An 18,161-nucleotide genomic window follows, 5' to 3' on the forward strand; every position below is an offset into this window, starting at 1 on the left:
GACTCCAAACTTAGAATCTTCCTGCCTCAGCCTTCCCAAGTGCTGAAGTTACAGGCCTGAGCCACCATACCTGTCCAACAAAGACAGGGCTATACTTTAGTGGGAGAGCACTCGGTTAGCATGGGCAAGACCCTGGGTTCCATCCCCACTGATGTAACCTGGCTGAGGTGACATATGCCCCAAATCCCATCACATGGGAGATGGAGGTGGGAGGATTAGGAGTTCAAGGCCTGCCTGGGCTACACATGAGTTTGAGGTCAGCTTGACTGTGTGAGACTCAGAGAGGAGAGAGGAAGAGGAGGAAGCAAAGGAAAGGATGAAGAAATGAGCACTTTCCACTTATGCTGTGCTTGCCACATGAAGGATGAACTGCCCACGCACAATCCTCCCAGCCAAGCTCCAATGTTGAGTATGTATCTGCCAGACACTGGGCATGGTGGCATATTATGTGAAGGCCAGACCTCTGGGAGGCGGGGCAGCTGGCAGCCACCCCCAGGGACTGCTTGCCTGTCATGGCCGTGTAGCCCAGGAAGCATGCGATCTTCTCCTGACACAGCTCCTGCTCCTCGTAGGTCAGCAGCTGGTAGAGGAACTGCCAGAGGACCTGCTTAGCAGGTGTGTCCAGAACAGGGTACACATCCACGATGAGGGTGTCGATGTTCCTGCGGGGGGGCGGTGCAGAAGCAGGGAGCTCATCACTGGGGGTGTGGACGAGGTGGTGGTTTCAGACCCTGGAATTCAGCTCACGCCTCGACCCCCATCCTTGAAGGATAGAGCAGAGAGGACAGGAAAGCAGTCTCCAGAGGCAGTCGACTCTGATTCAAATCCCAGTTTGGGCTGGGAATGTTAGCTCATTGGTGGAGCGCTTACCTAACATACTCAAGGTTCTGGGTTCATTTCCCAGCACCACCATCAAAAAAAAGTAGGAGTCAAATCCCAGCTTTGCCATTTACCAACTAAGTGACCTTTCTCAAGCAACGTAACTTCTTTTCTTTTGCAAAATTGGAGCTAAAAATAATATCTAGTGGAGTGTGGAGATGGCTCCTCAGGTAAAGGTGTTTGCCGCCAAACTCACTGACTCCTGTGGGCACTGTGGCGTTCATGACCCCCATATTCAATAAGTAAGTAAGTAAATAAGTAAATAAAAAAATGCTTTTTAAAAGAAAGATTGGGGGATGAAGATGAAGGGGCATGTCACAGAAAGTTGTTGGTATTCCTTTTACATGTGATAAGGTTCCAACATTCACCATGGTGATGGCTACATATATTTGCAAGGATACCAAAACCACCAAACCACTGAACTGAACAATTTGATGAATGAACTGTGGCCAGAGAGATAGAAGGCTCAGTGATTAAGATCATATGTGCTGTGGGGCTGTGGTGGCGTACGCCTTGAATTCCAGCACTCTGGTGGCAGAGGTGGGCGGATCTCTGTGAGGTCAAGGCCAGCCTGGTCTACAGAGGGAGTTGCTAGACAGGCAAGGCTACAAAACCAAAATAAATAAATAAATAAATAAATAAATAAATAAATGAGCATTTGTGATGCTAATGCAGAGGACCCAAGTCCAGTTCCTGAGACCTACCTATCAGCTCACAAACGACGCCCTCTTTTGGCTTGTGTGGGTACTGCACACATGCGGTGCACTTACATGCGGGCAGAACAGCCATACGCATAATATTTAAAATTAAAAACATATAAATGACTGAATTATATAGCATGTGAATTATATTGCACACTATATGTTATTTAAAGGTTAGAATTATATGTACTTTAAACCAAATAAAAAAGAATGGATAGGAGGAAGGCTTGCTACAAGGCATGACAGACATAGCTATTGTAAAAAAAAAATTCCAGGGGGCTAAGTGCGAACTGGTGAGGTTTCTTGATTGGCGTCCCATTAACTGTTTCTGTCTGCCTCAATTCACAGAAACGTCTGTATTTGCCCAAGGTGTCAGAGTCCAGATTTAGCTGGGCAGAGTGGCAGTGATTTTTAGTTTCAGCACTGAGGAGGTCAAGACAGGGTGATCTCTGTGAGTTCTAGCCCAGCCAGCTGCTACAGAGCAAGACCGGGTCTCAAAAGTAAATAAAGGAATAAATTTAAAGGGTGGGGTTTGTTCTAGGGCACCTCAACTCCCTTGATACTAGCTATTGCCTTTTTAGAGCCTTCTCTCCCCAAGAAGGGTGAGGAGGCACAGGCAGGAGGACCAGGATTGCCAGTTTTAGATGGGACTTGGGTGGGGCCCAAACAGGTTAGGTCCCTACTGCTATGCCCAGGGCACCTGTGCTGGAAGAAGCTCTCAAGAGCCCGACAGATTCCATAGCGCTCGGGAGGAGTGAGGAGGTGGTCCAGCTGCTGACTGAAGGTCCTCCCTTGGACTCGGATACTGGAAGGCAGAATATCTGCCACCCACTGCAGCGAGGTGAGAGCCGATGACCGGGTCGGGGAATCCAAAGAATCTGAATCTGCGGGAGACCAAGGCATGGGGAGGTACGGGTGACCTGGAGTCACCAGGTTAGGTGCAGTTTCCCAGACCCCTGGGGTCAGCAGCCTTCTGAGCTGGGGCGTGCAATATATTGGAAAGGCCACCTTTGTAGAGAGCACTGAACAGCATTGAACGCCGTGCGTTTGGCTCTATAGCACCCCCTGGCGGCGCTCCTGGGAAGCGACCAACACAGTACTGGGAAATGTATGGCTTAATAGTCTCACCGCTAGCAAAAGGGACCGGTCCTTCCTCTACCACCAGCGTGGGCATTGCGCCACTGCCTTGCAACATGGACACCACCTTGTCGTGGGAACAGTTCCTGCAAAGGAGATGGCCCATGAGGGCCTGACAAGTGATGTCTGCCCATCATGTAGTGGTCACCCAGCAAATCACTGTTCATTCGGGACTAGCCAGAACCCTAACGTTCACATAAGTTAGGGTCTTGTGCAGTAGACGCCCCAGGCGTTCGACAGTTTGGTCTGCAGATGCCCTGGGCTTGGCATTCCTGGCCATAGAAGGAGCTATTTCCAAGACTCCCCTCCAGAGCAAGAAATAATTGGTCTTTTCCATTCTGTGTTCTCAACATGTAGCTGTAATATTTTCAGTTGGAAGGATGGATTCAAGTGGAACCCTCAGTACTGGGTGAGCATGGTATAATCCCAGCATTTGGGGAGCTGGGGCAAGAGGATTGGAAGAACTTGCATAATTTGAAGCAGTCTGAACTATATAGCAAGTCCAAGTTGCCTGGACAACTAAACAAGACCTTGTCTCAAAACAAAGAACTTAAAAAGGGGTGGCTTGGTAGCTCACACCTGCAGTCCAGCACTCATTGGAGGCAGGTGGATTTTCATGAATTCAAGACAAGTCCGGGCTATATAGCGAGTTCCAAACCAGCCTCAGACACAGAGTGAGGCACTGTCTAAAAAGAGAAAAATCTTAAATAAAGGGCTGAGGGTGTAGCTCTGTTTGCCTATCCCAGGGTCTTGTGTTCAGTTCCCAGTATGACAGGAAGACAATAGCCTCAGGGGACGGTGGGTAAGCACAGGAGACATAAGCCATAGGACATAAGTCATAAAGAGATTAGGGCCTCTGTTAGTGTCCCAAGAGGCCAAAAGTCTTGGGGATGGCTCATCCCCAAGATCACAAGACACCCCAGGGACGGCTCACCTCATGTCCAGTCCATTGAGGAAGAGGATCCGGTCACCTGACTTGAGGGACGCATTTTCAGCTGGGCTGCCTGGAGAAGAGCGAAGGTATAGTCAGCTGACCACCTCATAGTGAAACTGTATGGGACTCGCCTCTCTCTGCCCCACTGTGTGAGCCAAATAACCATTCTTCAATTTTGTGGGCGATAAGAGAGACTCGGGGCTGTCTAGATGGCTTAGGGAGCCAGAAAGTTCACGTGACTATCTGAGTTTGCTCCCTGAGACCCATGTGGTAGAGAGAACTGACTCCTACAAGTTGTCCTCTGACCTTCATCCACACACACTCCGGATGACAGATGTGTGCTCCCATCCCTCCTCCTCAAAATAAATAAGTGTAGTTTAAAAGAAGAGAAATGAGCTTTAGATATAACCGAGGGACAGAAAAGGACTCACCTGCAATCATGCATTTCACATGCAGACCAACCAATCCACAACCCTAAGCAAGCACCTCACACAGACCAACCAATAAGCATGCATTTCATGCCGACCAACCAATCCACAACCCACACCCTGAGCACCTCCTCTAGGGAGTGTGTCCCAGTAGGCCACTGTCCACCTGCCTTCAGCAGCTTGAGGCTAGGAACCAGGAAGCCAGAAGAGCAACAGCCTCTAAACCCAAGAGCCCATGGGCATTGTTCAAAATCACAATGATGATTAATACTGCCAGCTGGACAGAAGCTAGAATCACTTAGGGGCAGGCCTCCAGACACACCTGTGGGGTTATCTAAACTAAAGTTAGCCTCTGAGAAGGCGAGAGAATGTCTTCATCATGGTAACCCATGTGGGGAGACCCCTTTTAGCCATCAGCAGAGATGTTCCCCCGGGTGGGGAGGCTGGGCTGCCTAAAACAGAGAAGGCAAGCCAAGCACTAGCATTTACCAGTCCCTGCTGGTTTCCCCCTTTCATTTCCATGCGTGTGCATGGGGCATGCATGTGTGTGCAAGTGTTTTCGTGTGTGTAGGTGGATGTATATGTGTGGCTGGGTGTGCATGCATGTGTAGGTGTGTATGTAGAGGCCAGAGATGTCATCCTCCACTGATCTTCCACCTTGTTCACTGAGGCAGGGCTCTCAATCAAGCCCAGAGCTCATCCATGTGGCTGGCTGGCTAGCCAGCTTGCTCTGGGAGTCCCAGCAGGCTGCCATCCCACCCAGTATTTTGTATGGGTTCTGGAGATCCAAACTCCAGTTCTCATGTCTATTCAACAATCGCTCCTACGATTGGGCCAATTCCTCAGCCCTTACTCTCAGCTTCTCAACTTCTTCACTTTGGATGCAATATGGCTAGCAGGCATAGATAGCATCAACAGACACACACACACAGAGAGAGAGAGAGAGAGGGAGAGGGAGAGGGAGAGGGAGAGGGAGAGGGAGAGGGAGAGGGAGAGGGAGAGGGAGAGGGAGAGGGAGAGGGAGAGGGAGAGGGAGAGGGAGAGGGAGAGGGAGAGGGAGAGGGAGAGGGAGAGGGAGAGGGAGAGGGAGAGGGAGAGGGAGAGGGAGAGGGAGAGGGAGAGGGAGAGGGAGAGGGAGAGGGAGAGGGAGAGGGAGAGGGAGAGGGAGAGAGCGCACACACAGAAAGAGAGAGAGAGAGAGAGAGAGAGAGAGAGAGAGAGAGAGAGAGAGAGAGAGAGAGAGAGAGAGAGAGCGCGAGCGAGAGCGCTACCACGGGGTTTTTCACTTCATCCCTGATCTTAGACACTCTGGGCAACCTGTCTATCCCTCACCAGGCAGGACAGATTCAATCCAGACCGGTCCATGGCCGCGCAGAGTAAAGCCGAAACTCTTGTTGCCCTTGTAGACTCGAACAGTCCTAGGGGAAAGGATGGGATGGGGTTGGAAGTGAGTGACCTTCTCCGTCTCACCCTGGGGACATTAGACCAGAGCTCAGGAAGCGGATGTCTCACGTCCCTGTCCTTCCAGATGCCCACGGCACAAGTCTCCTACCCAAGCTAGCGCACGATCGGGAGGTGACTCTTATTACCTGCGCCCTACATACCTGCGAGGGCCCCCAGGGCCGGTGCGGCCGCCCAGCAGCGAGGCTGCCTTGCGCGGGGGCGGCTCATCAGGACGGCGCGGAGCGGCGCTGGCGCGCGTGGACACTAGGAGGCGCTCGGGTCGCTCCTCACTGCGGCTTCGGCGCAAACGCTGCGCGCCCTGCGCCCTCCGAGCGCGGCACAGCTTGCCCAGCAGACCCTGCGACACCACCTCGTCGAAGCGTGCCCGATGCTTCTTGGGGATGAAGATCCTGCAAAGCGAGGGCCGCAGTCAGGCGCGGCCCCTGGCCACATCCCAAAGGCGCCTCCTAGTGGATCACCTGTCCCTTCCCAGGGGTAACCAGAGAAATTTTCACTCTCCCCTTTGGTGAACAGACTTGCATTCCCAGCTGTCGGAGACCTGGTCACAGGACGGCTCAGCAGGTGGAAGCACGTGTTGTCAAGACTGAAGACCTGTGTTCGATTCCCTGGGACTCACGTGAGGGACTGAGAGAACTGACTATCCTAGATGACGTCAGGAGTGCGGTGTCACCCCACCTTGGGAAAGCCGCACAACCCTAACCTTTGTGGGGCCTTCTTTCTCCCAAAGCAGTCTATGGAATATTCCAGTTCCTGCCTGTCTCTTGGTTCTCTCCCTCTCTCTTCTCGTGCACTTGTATCTAGCAGGTCAAGCCCTGACTGACACTCTCCTTCTCTTCCCGGCTTATTTTCAGGTGACTGCTAGGGAAAACTACATCCGCTATCCGCGGCATGTCTGACTTCCTCCGAGAATCCTCACACCTGCCGTTCTCCTCCTTGCTTCTCTGCCCTCAACTGTGAAGGCAATTACCACCTCCAAGCTTTTGGCTCTGTCTGGGCTACTCTCCCGTCCCCACCCCACCCCCCTGCCGCCGCTTTAATCTTTTTAAAAGAATGTTTTTTATTATTTTTTAAGTGTGTGTGGGTGTTCCCAGTTCCCTGCATGTATTTAGTAAACCTTTGCCCATTTGTCCCTGCCAGATACTAGGGGCTCAACTGTGAAGGTCTGTGAAGACGTCATCCTGCAGGTGGCGGGAGAAGACAGCCTCCATGAAGCGTCCAGACCCTGGGATGAATCCTTGGTGCCTGTAATTCTAGGAGCTCTCCAAAGCCTGATTTTGTAGCTGGGCCGGGCGGGCCACAATGACCGGAAAGGATTTGGCCCTTGAGAAGGAAGGGCGGGTGCGTGTCTGTGAGTGATCCAATCCCATCCCCACACAACAGCTTCCGCTAACACCTTGGTGGACTTACTGATCCACTACAGAAGATTCCGAGTCAGACAGAAATCTGTAACTTTCCAGGGTGACACAGCTGGCCTCTGACACAGCTGGAATCAGGGCTCACCAACACTAGCAAGCGCTTGCGCTTGCGTCCTGGCTGTGCCCCAAGGCTCCCTTCCCTCTTCCTTGTACCAGGAGCCAATGCCAAGGACAAGATGGGGAGTCAGGAGAGAAGAGAGGAGGGGAGAGATGGACCGGCATGCAACTGAGGTAGTCCTCTCCTGAACTTGCTCTGTGGCTCTGCCAGCCTCAGTGAGGCAGGTTAAGAAGGCTCACTGGGCAGAATGAACTCCCTGGTAGGACAGAAGGCAAGTAGATTCTTCAGGAGGGCTCCTGCTAGCCCCGCCCCCAGGGAGTTCTGCTTCCGATTGGACACTCCAGGTGACCAGGAGGTCTCCTGAGCCTGACACTTCTATCTGCCTGCCACACAACCCTCTCCTTATCCTCCCGCCGCACGTCCTGACAAAGGACACAGACTCTCCACCTCATACCCTCGACCTCAGCCCCAAGTTCTGCAAGGAAACAGACCCAGCTTCTAATCTGGGCAGGAGTCAGATGCCCAGCTCAGTTCCGCATCCGACATCAAGTAGTTAAAGTCCTGCTTGCTAGGTGGGCACCAGGCTGAATCACAAACTAAGGAGGTGGAAGGGCTGGTGGCTAGTTCCCTGCTTGGCGTCCTGGAGCACGGGCCAGAGGCCAAGGCTGCCTGCTGAGCCAGACACCCTTCCTGGCTGGCATGAACGTTCCCTGCTTCTCCATCACTGTCTGCCCCAGCCACCCAAGTCCTGGCACTGTTGTAGGTTAATTAAAGCTGGCACAGACAGATGCAGTGGGGCCAAATTCATTATAGGGACAGATTATTGCCTTTTTGACTGTGGCAACCCAGCAATGGGCCTCCAAGGCTTTTATGCCCTTGCGATGCCAACAGGCCTTTCTGAGTACCCAGGGTTCTTCCTGGGAATCACAGTATAGAACCTTCCACTGGGTCAATTCTGCTACCAGAACCTCCCCTAGGGTCCTCTCTTTCCGGTGTGTATTCTATCCCGGCCAAGCTTTCTTCAGCTAGCACTTGATCTGAGAACAGGTGAGGACAGGGGTAGGGGCCTCAGAGGCTGCAATCTGCAGTTACCGACAGTGGAAAGGTCTCCGCCTTCCAAACTCAGAACTCGATGCGATGCGCTAGGTTCTCATCCAGAGCACGCGACAACCCCATTCTCGGTCCTCTGTCCTGACCCGTGAGTCAATGCAGGGAGGTTGTCTTTTTAATCCTAGCCTTTCACTTCACCCCAACTCCTCGGGTTTTGCGCGGGTCCTGGGTACCCAACATCTAAACCTCACCACCCACATAACAATCAGTTTATTCCTATTGTCCCCCGTTTCTGGACTCCGCCCAGTCTCGATGGGTTGCCCACCCAGGACAGGGAACCCCCCCGATGTCCCAGCCCCCTCTCCCAACCTCAAGTTGGGTGGATGCGGGTGCAGAGTTCCCAGAGGCGCATAACGCGATGGGGAAGCTACCTAAAGTGCCGAGAGAAGCCCTGGTCCTTCCCCATCTGGATCCACGAGGGCGGTGCGGCAGGTGCGCACCGGGTAGCGGGTGGCGGAGCCCGCGATGACAGAAAGGGCACCCGCGACTCCACGCGTCTTTGCCGGGCGAACGTGCATGGCCCCTCCCGGCCAGTCCCGCATGGTGGCCCGATGCCCGCCCCTTCTTGGTGGCTCCGCCCAGCTCCGCCTTTTCTCTCTCCGCCCTAGTACCCTTAACTAGCTGGTGCTCCCGAAGGAGTGGAGATCCCGGTGATTCCAGGCTGTTAAGCTCCTTCCTTTGGCTCTCTTCTCTGTCCCTCTTCAGAAGTCTTGCCTGGGACATCACTCGCCCAGCGAGTCCCCCTTACAGCGGTTGCAACACTCTGCCATGGCCAATACCTTTTAGAAGAGTCCCCTTTTGTAGTACCTGGGAAGGTAGAGGACTTAGAGGGAGTTGGCCACTGTTGGAAATGCCCTCCCTACGTACCCAAGGGAAGTTAGAGAGGAGGAGGAGACCTTGAATGCCGAGGCCAGGGCCAGAGAGTACACTCCAGAGCAGTGGGTGGTCATGATAGGGTTTATGGGTTCTTTGAGGTCTTGGTACGTCCAGGGAGGGGGACGATGTTGGGAGCTAACCCAGGAAAAGGTGTAGGATGGGATAAGAGGGTAGATTTTTCCCCCCGCCAGTACTGGACTCGAGCAAAGATTTCACACATGTAAAATCTAAGCATTACATCCCCAGGACTTTTTTCTTCTTATTTTAAGACAGAGTCTCACAAAGTTCCTCAGGCTGGTTTTGAACTCGCTTTAATCCAGACTGGCCTGGAATCCTTCCCTCTCCCTTTGCTTTCCCCTCCCCTCCCTTTCTCTCCCCTCCCTTCTCCTCCCTTTCCTTCTCTACCTTCTCCTCTCTCTCTCTCTCTCTCTCTCTCTCTCTCTCTCTCTCTCTCTCTCTCTATTCCCTCAGGACAGCGTCAAACTTGCTATGCAATTACGGATAACCTTGAACTTCTGACCCCCTGCCTTCATCCCCTGGGTACTGGGGTTACAAGCACTTACCATCAGGCCTGGTTTTGTTCCATCCAGGGAATCAAAATGAGGTCTTTGTATGTACTAGGTAAGTATACTGCCCGTTGAACCTCATTTCCAGCCTAGACTTTGAAGTTTTGATCCTCATGCCACAGCTTCTTGAGTAGATTGGATTGTAAGCCTGTTCTACTATGTTTTGCTGAGTGGTTAAATCTTTAAATACAGGAGTGGGCTGAGGATGTAACTCAGTGGTAGAGCCCCTGCCTAGAATCCCCCAGTGAGGGGCTAGGGTGTGGCTCAGTGGTAGAGCCCCTGCCTAGAATCCCCCAGTGAGGGACTGGGGTGTGACTTGGGGTAGAGCTAGAATCTACCAAGGGAGGGGCTAGCGCACAGCTCCACGGTAGAGGGCTTCCCTAGCAAGAACAAAGTCCTATGTTCAATCCCCAGTCCTGAAAAACAAAACAAAACTAGCAGCAGGGCATGCTGCTCCCTGACACCTCAGTCCCCTCCACCCATTCTTGGCCCCACCGCACAGTCATAAGCTCTCAGAGCTATTTCTCTTCAGTGGCAGCGGCAGCGGCAGCGGCAGCGGCAGCAGCACCACCTATGCCTCCTCATACCCTGTCTCCCTTGCCCTTCCCCATGCCTGACGAGTCTCATCCTGAGCACAGCTCCTGACAGCAGGCCCATGACTGTCCCATCATGACAGATGCATTCATGGCGTTACTTGCCAGCGTCATTGTCCCAGAACCAGTCACTCCTAAAGGCTATAAAATTGTCCACTGGGCCGACGACAGGGAAGATGAAGGCACCGGATGAATGGTTATGCTGCAGTCTGGACATGCTGTCTCAGGGCCAGGCCACTGCCGTCACAGAGAAATCCCCAGATAGGGTGGCAGTGGTGGGGGCATTTGGCCAGGTGACTCCAGACAGCAGGGTGTAGACACCAGGGAACAGGCTGTATGTGGACCGATCTACCACACCCACCTCCGCAAAAGAGCATTGCCATCTAGAACGATCATTCTCAACCCTCTACCCCTTGAGGACATTTGGCACTATCTCAAGACATTTTTTGGCTGTCACAAAATGACAGCTGGGAGAAGGATGTGCTGCTGGTGCTAGCAGTAGAGGCCAAGGCTTCCACATGGCCTGTGTGCATGGGGCAGCTCCCAGGCACAGAGAAACTGTGGAACCCCAAAGTCGCACTGTGGTGTGCATGTGTGCCTTATGCACGCTTGCATGAATGTGGGCGTATATGCAGAGTGTGCATGCACTTATGTGCTTTTGCACGTGGAGGGCCGAGGCTGATATTCAGCTCATCCTCCATCCCTCCTCCACCTTGCTCATTAAGGGAGGGTCTCTCAATCAAACCCAGAGCTTATCGATAAGGCTAGTTTTGCTATCCTGCTTGCTCTGGGGAATCCTCGGCTCTGCCTTCTGAGCTGAAATTACAGATGAACGGTTAACATGGGCTTTGGGGATCTGAACTCTGGTTCACATGCTCATGCCAAAAGCACCCAAGCCACTGAGCTGCTTTCCCTACCATAATGTATAAATCTTTTTATTTTTTCTTTTGAGACAGGGTGTCTGGCCGGTCTCAAACTCATAGAGATCTACCTGCTTCTGCCTCCCCAGCACTGAGATTAAAGGTGTGCGCTATCATAAATGGTTTTGTTTTAGTTTGTTTATTTGAGAAAGGGTCTCATTATGTAGCTCTGACTGGCCTGAAACTCATCAAGTAGACCAGGCTGTCCTCAAACTTACAGAGACCTGCCTGCACTCTGCTTGAGAGTGCTGGGATTAAAGATGTGCCATTATGGCAGGCTTTGTTTATTTTTTTTTAAGATTTATTTATTATGTATACAACATTCTGCCTCCATGTATGCCCACACGCCAGAGGAGGGTGCCAGATCTCATTACAGATGGTTGTGAGCCACCATGTGGTTGCTAGGAATTGAATTCAGGACCTCTGGAAGAGCAGCCAGTGCTCTTAACCACTGAGCCATCTCTCCAGCCCTGTGTTTGTTTATTTTTAAATGTTTGTGTGTGTGTGGTGCCTTTGCCTGAGTGTGCATGTGGAGGTCAGAGGCCAATACGAATGTCTTCCTCAACTCCTCTCTACCTTATTTTCCTTCAGACGGGCTCTCTCACTAAGCATGGAGTGGACTGATTAGGCCAGACAGGACGACCAGCGGACCCCAGGGATCCTGTCTCTGCCTCCCCAACACTGGGATCACAGGCTGCGCCACTACACCTGGCTTTTACATGGATGCTGAAGAGCCTTGTGTTTTTTACAGGAAGCACTTCACACATTAAGCTGTTTCTGTGGTTATAGCACATAAATATTTGTGTGTGTGTGGCACAGGGGATCACACCCAGGCCTAGGGCATACTAGGAAAGAACTCTACCACAGGACTATCTTCTGTTTTTGTTTTCTTTTCCTAGTGATGGGGTCTCTTTATGTAGCCCAGGCTGGCCCTGAATCCCATATGTAGACTCAAACTTGCAACCCTACCTCAGGCGCCTTGAGTACAAAGTTTTACTAAACGCATGTACCCCCATGTTTGGCTTCAAGGCATCATGGTGTCATTGACACAGGGGTCCCTCTCCACCTCCAGGCCTCCAGCTACCCTCCTCCCCTGCTTATACTCAGTGCAATTCACCTATAGGGCATCCTACCCAGAATCCTGCTGGAAGTACGTACGATAAACCCTATTTACCAGACAGTCTCTGGAGGTCAATTCACTTGTTCAGGGTTGCACCATCGGTGAAGGGAAATTCCAGATCACACCACCTCAGCCATGCCAGTGGCTTTATACTCTACCTGCCTCTTCCTCCCCTCCCCCAACAGATACATCCCCACAACTGCTCTTCCCGTTCCCTCCTGGACACATCACACTTTCCAAACTGCCTGTCCTGTCCTAATTAGAAAGTCATTTTACCACCTAATCAGACTGAGATTCCTTGGGGGACAGACCCAAATTAGGCTCCGAGTAGCAGCAAGAAGTGCTGTTGTAAGGGGACACGATGCCTTTGCAATCTGTGGCCACAAACCCGGACACATCCCAGGCCTTGACTGCCCTAAATGATGACCACTCGCCCTGTATTTATATCAAGTACTTAAAGTGTGATTAATGAGAGCCAGATAAACTGTATAACAATTGGGCAGTTTTTATGGTAGCCCAGGCTGGCCTGAAACTTGTTATGTAGCCTAGGATGACCTTGGACTTCTGTGCCTTCCACTTCTCCCCCTCTAACGTTGAGATGTAGGCCTACACAAAGATTCCCTGTTTTGTTTTGTTTCCATGTATAGTTTGAGTGTCCAAGAACTCACTCTGTAGAACAGGCTGACCTTGAACTCCTAGAGATCAGCCTATCTCTGCCTCCCAAGTGCTGAATGTTGGGATTAAAGGTGTGCACCACCACTGACCGGCCACCATCCCTGGTTTTATGCAGTGTTGGGAACTGAATCCTGGGCCTTGCTGTCTAACCCAGATTAGCCACAAACTTGCAGGGGTTTTTTTTTGCCTCAGCCTCCCAAGTGCTGGGGTTGTGTGGTCATCCAAATTTATGAAAAATGCATCCATATCAATAACCACATGTACTTAGTGGCTACTGTGGGAGAGGGCTCAGGGTCGTGGTCTTCTCTCCTCTGCTGGGGCCACTGCTGTCACCCCCAACTCTACCCCCCCCACCATAGGCCACTCTTCTGTGTTCTGAGTGGCTCCTAACCTCCTTGGAAAAATTATTTATTTATTATTTATTTATAGCCAGGGACTTGATAAGTTACCCAGTCTGGCTTTGAACTTGTGATCGGCCAGCTTTAATCTCCCAAGTAGCTGAGATTTCAGGTGTGGTTCTAAAGAAAACTCTCGCATATACACACATGCACACACATACCATCTGTCATCATCATCATCACCTACCATCCTTTGTCTATTCATCCTCCTGTTTAAGCCTTGGTTTTCTGTCATGTGGGCTTCCTGGGCCAGAACAGTGATTCCCCATTGTCCTTGTTCAATGGCAGGCTAGGGAGCCTCTGCTCTTGCCTTGAGGCTAGATGCTTGGTGTTGAACTCGTCTTGGTGACTGACTTTCGTGTCCCCAGGACTCACTTCGGGACCCCTCTGAGACCCAGCTTTCTAAGCTGGAGTGCTGACACCTGCTGAGTCCCTGCCCTGATTGCAGGAGTCTGGGTTAGCAATGCCTCTAAACTTGGGTCTCAGAATTAGCTAGGGAGGCTGGTATGCTTTCTTGTCCCTTCTGAGACTTCTCCAAAAGACTGCACTCAAATCTCCAACACCCAAGAGCTCATCACACAGTGGGGACGTTGGCAGCTGGCCAGCTCCAGGAGGGAGGAGGGAGGAAATGCAGAGTGGTTGGGAGGTAGTGGAGGTGGGGAGGCGTTGTCTGAAAGCCCCTCTGCCACGTTACCCTCCTTTCGAAGCCCAGCTGGGCGCCGCCCCCTCCTCCAACAACCTCCCCAATTTTCCTGTCGCACTTGACATCCGCTGGCATCACAGGGTTTCCATTCATCCTCCCAGTAGCGCCCCAGGGAAGCAGCGGGCAACCGGGGCATCCCGGAGTGTCCAGGGGTTCCCGCTTTTTCCAGGCTCTAAAGCTAGACCACCTCCTCCCTTCCTGATCTTCAGCTGACAGGGGCCTGTCGACCGCTTGGGGAGGAAAAGCAGCCAGCAGAGAGGCAGCCGCCGCTGCCGCTGTCCCAAGAGAGGTGGCGGAGACAGAAGCCCCGCAGCAGCAGCACCGAGATAAAACCAGGAAATCTGAGCAATTCTCCAGCTGAGTCTGACCTGGAGACAAACGCACCAAGTTCCCTGGGGACCGTCGCGTCCCCCAACAAGCTCAGCCCTCATAGAACTGGGCAGAACCGAGCTCTGCCTGTCACCTCCCCAGGAAGTCCTCAGCCCCCTGCATCAGCTCCGAGACAAATTCCGCCCTAGAAATAACTTTTTTTTCCTATTCAGAGCTTTTTCTTCTTCTCCCCAGCAAGAATCAGTCCCCTTACTCACCCCAGGCAGCTCATGGTGGCCTCTTTCGGTGGCCTCCAGTGCGTTTCGCTGCGGAGTCGAGATGCTGAGCCCCGACTGGTGGGGGCGGGGGGCTGGCCAGCTCAGTCCCTGACATTGGCCAGGCCCAGAGGGAGGGGCAGACCGCGGGGTGAATGGCAGCGAGGGGAGGGGGCAGACTGAGCCCGGGAAGGGGGAGGGGTCGGGGCAATCGCTGGCCACAGAGGCAAGAGCCCGGAGAGAAAGCCAGGCAGGACTCAGAGAGGCTGTCTGATTGCAGTCCTATGTAGATGAGGCCCTCAGTGAAGGAGACCAGGGATTGGAGATAGATCCTGGGCCACTCCAAACCAGAACCCACCAGGAATTTCCTCCAATAAACTTAGAGAGTGAGCAAAATGGGGAAGTGCGCAGCTAGCTGGGTTCACGATCCTGGGAACGCCACTGGTTTGCTCTGTGGTCCTCTCAGAACCTCCACTTGACTATATGTGCAGACTCAATTAGGTGACAGAGTGTCCTTCAAGGATCTAATGTGGTCCTGGGCACGTATCTGTCACCACCACCACGACCATCATCATCACCAAACTGATATCAAAGAGCCCTCTTGTAGGGGCTGGGGAAGACGGATCAGTGGGCGGGGTGCTTGCCCAGAAAAGCCCAAAGACCCAAGTTCCCACCTCAGCACCATGTGTGTGTGTGTGTGTGTGTGTGTGTGTGTGTGTGTGTGTGTGTGCACGTGTGTACGTGTGTGTGACAAACAGTGGCTCTGGGTAACTCCAGCACTGAGATGGGGGAGGGGAAGGCAGGTGGAAACCTGGGGCACTCTGCCTGCCCAGCTAGTATAGCTAAAGTGGAAAGTTCCAGGTTCAATGAGAAACCTTGTCTTAAAAATTAAGGTGGAGCCGGGCGGTGGTGGCGCAAGCCTTTAATCCCAGCACTCCAGAGGCAGAGGCAGGCGGATCTCTGTGAGTTCGAGACCAGCCTGGTTTACAAGAGCTAGTTCCAGGACAGGCTCCAAAAACACAGAGAAACCCTGTCTCGAAAAACCAAAAAAAAATTAAGGTGGAGTCAGACGGTGGTGGCTCACGCCTTTAATCCCAGCACTCTGGAGGCAGAGACAGGCAGATCTCTGTGAGTTTGAGACCAACCTGGTCTACAGAGAGAGTTCCAGGACAGGTTCCAAAACTACAGAGAAACCCTGTCTTGAAAAACTGAAAGAAGAAAAAAAAAAGGTGGCGATGACTGGGTGTGGTGTTGGAACAACTTCATCCCAGAGCTCAGGGGACAGAGGCAGGAAGATCTTTGTGAACTTTAGACTACCCTGGGTTATATAGCCATCCAAGTTCAGACCGTCCAGAGCAACCCTGCACACACACACACACACACACACACACACACACACACACACACACGGAGCCTGATGAGTGTGGTTCACACCTGTAAACACTTGGGCAGCTGGGGCAGGAGAGCCTTGAGTTCAAGGCCCCACCTGGGTGACAAAAGGAGACCTTATCTCAAAACAAAAAAGGGGAGGCATCAAGAGGCGACGGTGGTCATTGCCTGTAGGCCTGGGTCGGTGTCAGGACCCTCACAGAGTTGTTTCCTTCTAAGGTGCCACTGCTTGGTGACAGTACAGGGCTGGGAGTGTCTTGGTATTCCATGGGACATTCCTGCCATCATGGTTTGAGTGGAGTCAGAAAGCTGTGGCTTTATCTCAGGAGGAGATCCCTTCCAGGCCAGCATGAGCTGTGCTCACCGCCGAGACAGGCTCACCTTGGTCACCAGCTCGAGAACAGGGCCCCTGTCTCACTTGGACTGGAAAGACACCCTCCTTGAGTGAAACCCACTTGGTCTTCCCATCTTGACATCAACAGGAGTACCTGAGGTTGTCCAGAACTGGCCCCTGGGCCTCGCTGGGCAGCACCAGAGTGAGAGCCCACACCAGCTCATCCACCCGTTGCTCAGCAGCAAACTGCTTCAGGGCAGCAAACATCTGCTCCTTGGCTGTTGGCTGGTTCCCCAAGATGTCATCCACCTGCGAGGAGAAGATGCCAGGTAGAACCAGAGAGCCCTCCATCTACCTCCCCAGAACAGCGGCACAGGAAACACTTGGCCCATCGGACTGCACTTCTAACGTCTCGGTTGCCCTGAGACAGAGACTATGAATATCTTCACTTTGTATCTAAAGAGCTAAGGTCACAAAGGCTGACAGAGAAAGGACTTATAGAGAAGTGACTTATGGGAGGGTTGTTTGCTCAACTGACGTGAGTGGCAAGGTTATCGGATCGGGATTCGAACCCAGGAGCCGTCATTGTTTGCTTGTTTTTTTTTTTTAACATTTCTTTGCATATCTGTATCTGTGAAGGTCAGAGAACAGCTTGCAAAGTCAGTTCTCTCTCAACGTGTGGGTTCTAGGGACAGAACTCAGGTCATCAGGGCTTTGGGTGAATGCCTCTACCCGCTGAGCCATTTCACCAGCCCAGGAACAGCCATTCCAAGGAATCTAAGGATCAAAGGGCTTAATATAAGTGCTTAAACACGTGCCACGCGCTCACTAATTGCTAGTTACTATTATTATAATACTATGCTGCTGTTTCATTTTGCGGCACTGTTTGCTAAGGGTCCCTACAGAGACTATTCTGGTTCCACAAAAGCACTATAGAAAGCGTGCCCTGAATTTTAACTTTCTGAACTTTTTTGGGGTGTTCTTTCCCTTTGTGCACATAACTAACTAATACTAATAAAGGAACATCTATTCAGAAGGGTGTGGGGGCCATTGAAGCTGGGTGTGCAAACGCACACAGTGTTCCTGGAAAGTAGCTTGCTCATATACCTAAAGCTCTCTCTCTCTCTCTCTCTCTCTCTCTCTCTCTCTCTCTCTCTCTCACACACACACACACACACACACACATTAGGTTTTGTTTCTGTTTTGCAGTACTGAGGATGGATTCCATGGTTTCTTTTATGCTAGGCAAGTGCCACTAAGCCTCATTCCCCAGCTCTTTGTGCGTGGACATCATTGGGTGTCTCCCTCAGTGGCTCTCCACTCTCAGCCTTTTTTTTCCTCTTTTTCTTTTGAGATGTCCCACTCAGCTGTCCAGGCTGAGCTTGAATCTCACTGCAGCCAGGCAGGCCTGGAACCTGTCATTCTCCTGCCTCAGCTTTCTGAGTAGCCGAGAAAGCAGATCTGGGCCACCAGATTGAGCTAGTTTTCTTTAAATTTTTCCCACCCACCCCTCCCTTCTTTTCTTTTCCTCCCTCCCTTCCTTTCCTCCTCTTTCTTTTCTGGACAGATTCTTGCTATGTTGTCCAGTCTGGGCTCAAACTAGGTATCCTCCTGCCCCCACCTTTTAAGTGCCTTGGATCAGGCTAAAGCCCATTCTTTCATCCAATGACCTGATATCTATGAATTCATTCACACAAAGCAGGCTCATGCTGTCCTATGAGTAAAGTTAACCTTTCTGACAGTACATTTTTATTACAGTGTGTGTGTGTGTGTGTGTCTGTCTGTCTCTCTCTCTCTCTCTCTCTCTCTCTCTCTCTCTCTCTCTGTGTGTGTGTGTGTGTGTGTGTGTGCCACAATACATGTGTGGAGGTCAGAGG

General features: G+C 52.0%; 1 protein-coding gene across 1 annotated transcript in view; it reads right to left on the reverse strand.

The window, feature by feature from the left end:
* Grid2ip (Grid2 interacting protein) overlaps positions 1–14,627 on the reverse strand; it is a 29,537-nt gene extending 14,910 nt beyond the window's left edge. The window contains exons 1-7 of the mRNA XM_075973962.1: positions 14,565–14,627; positions 5,684–5,932; positions 5,412–5,497; positions 3,652–3,721; positions 2,709–2,803; positions 2,281–2,464; positions 508–662 (exon numbers count right to left, since the gene is read on the reverse strand). Of these exons, the coding sequence (XP_075830077.1) occupies positions 508–662; positions 2,281–2,464; positions 2,709–2,803; positions 3,652–3,721; positions 5,412–5,497; positions 5,684–5,932; positions 14,565–14,578 (853 nt within the window). The 5' untranslated portion in view covers positions 14,579–14,627. The remainder of the gene's footprint in view (positions 1–507; positions 663–2,280; positions 2,465–2,708; positions 2,804–3,651; positions 3,722–5,411; positions 5,498–5,683; positions 5,933–14,564) is intronic.
* Positions 14,628–18,161: the final 3,534 nt, after the last annotated feature.

This window comes from Microtus pennsylvanicus, chromosome 1, assembly GCF_037038515.1.
Source record: "Microtus pennsylvanicus isolate mMicPen1 chromosome 1, mMicPen1.hap1, whole genome shotgun sequence".
NCBI lineage: Eukaryota > Metazoa > Chordata > Mammalia > Rodentia > Cricetidae > Microtus > Microtus pennsylvanicus.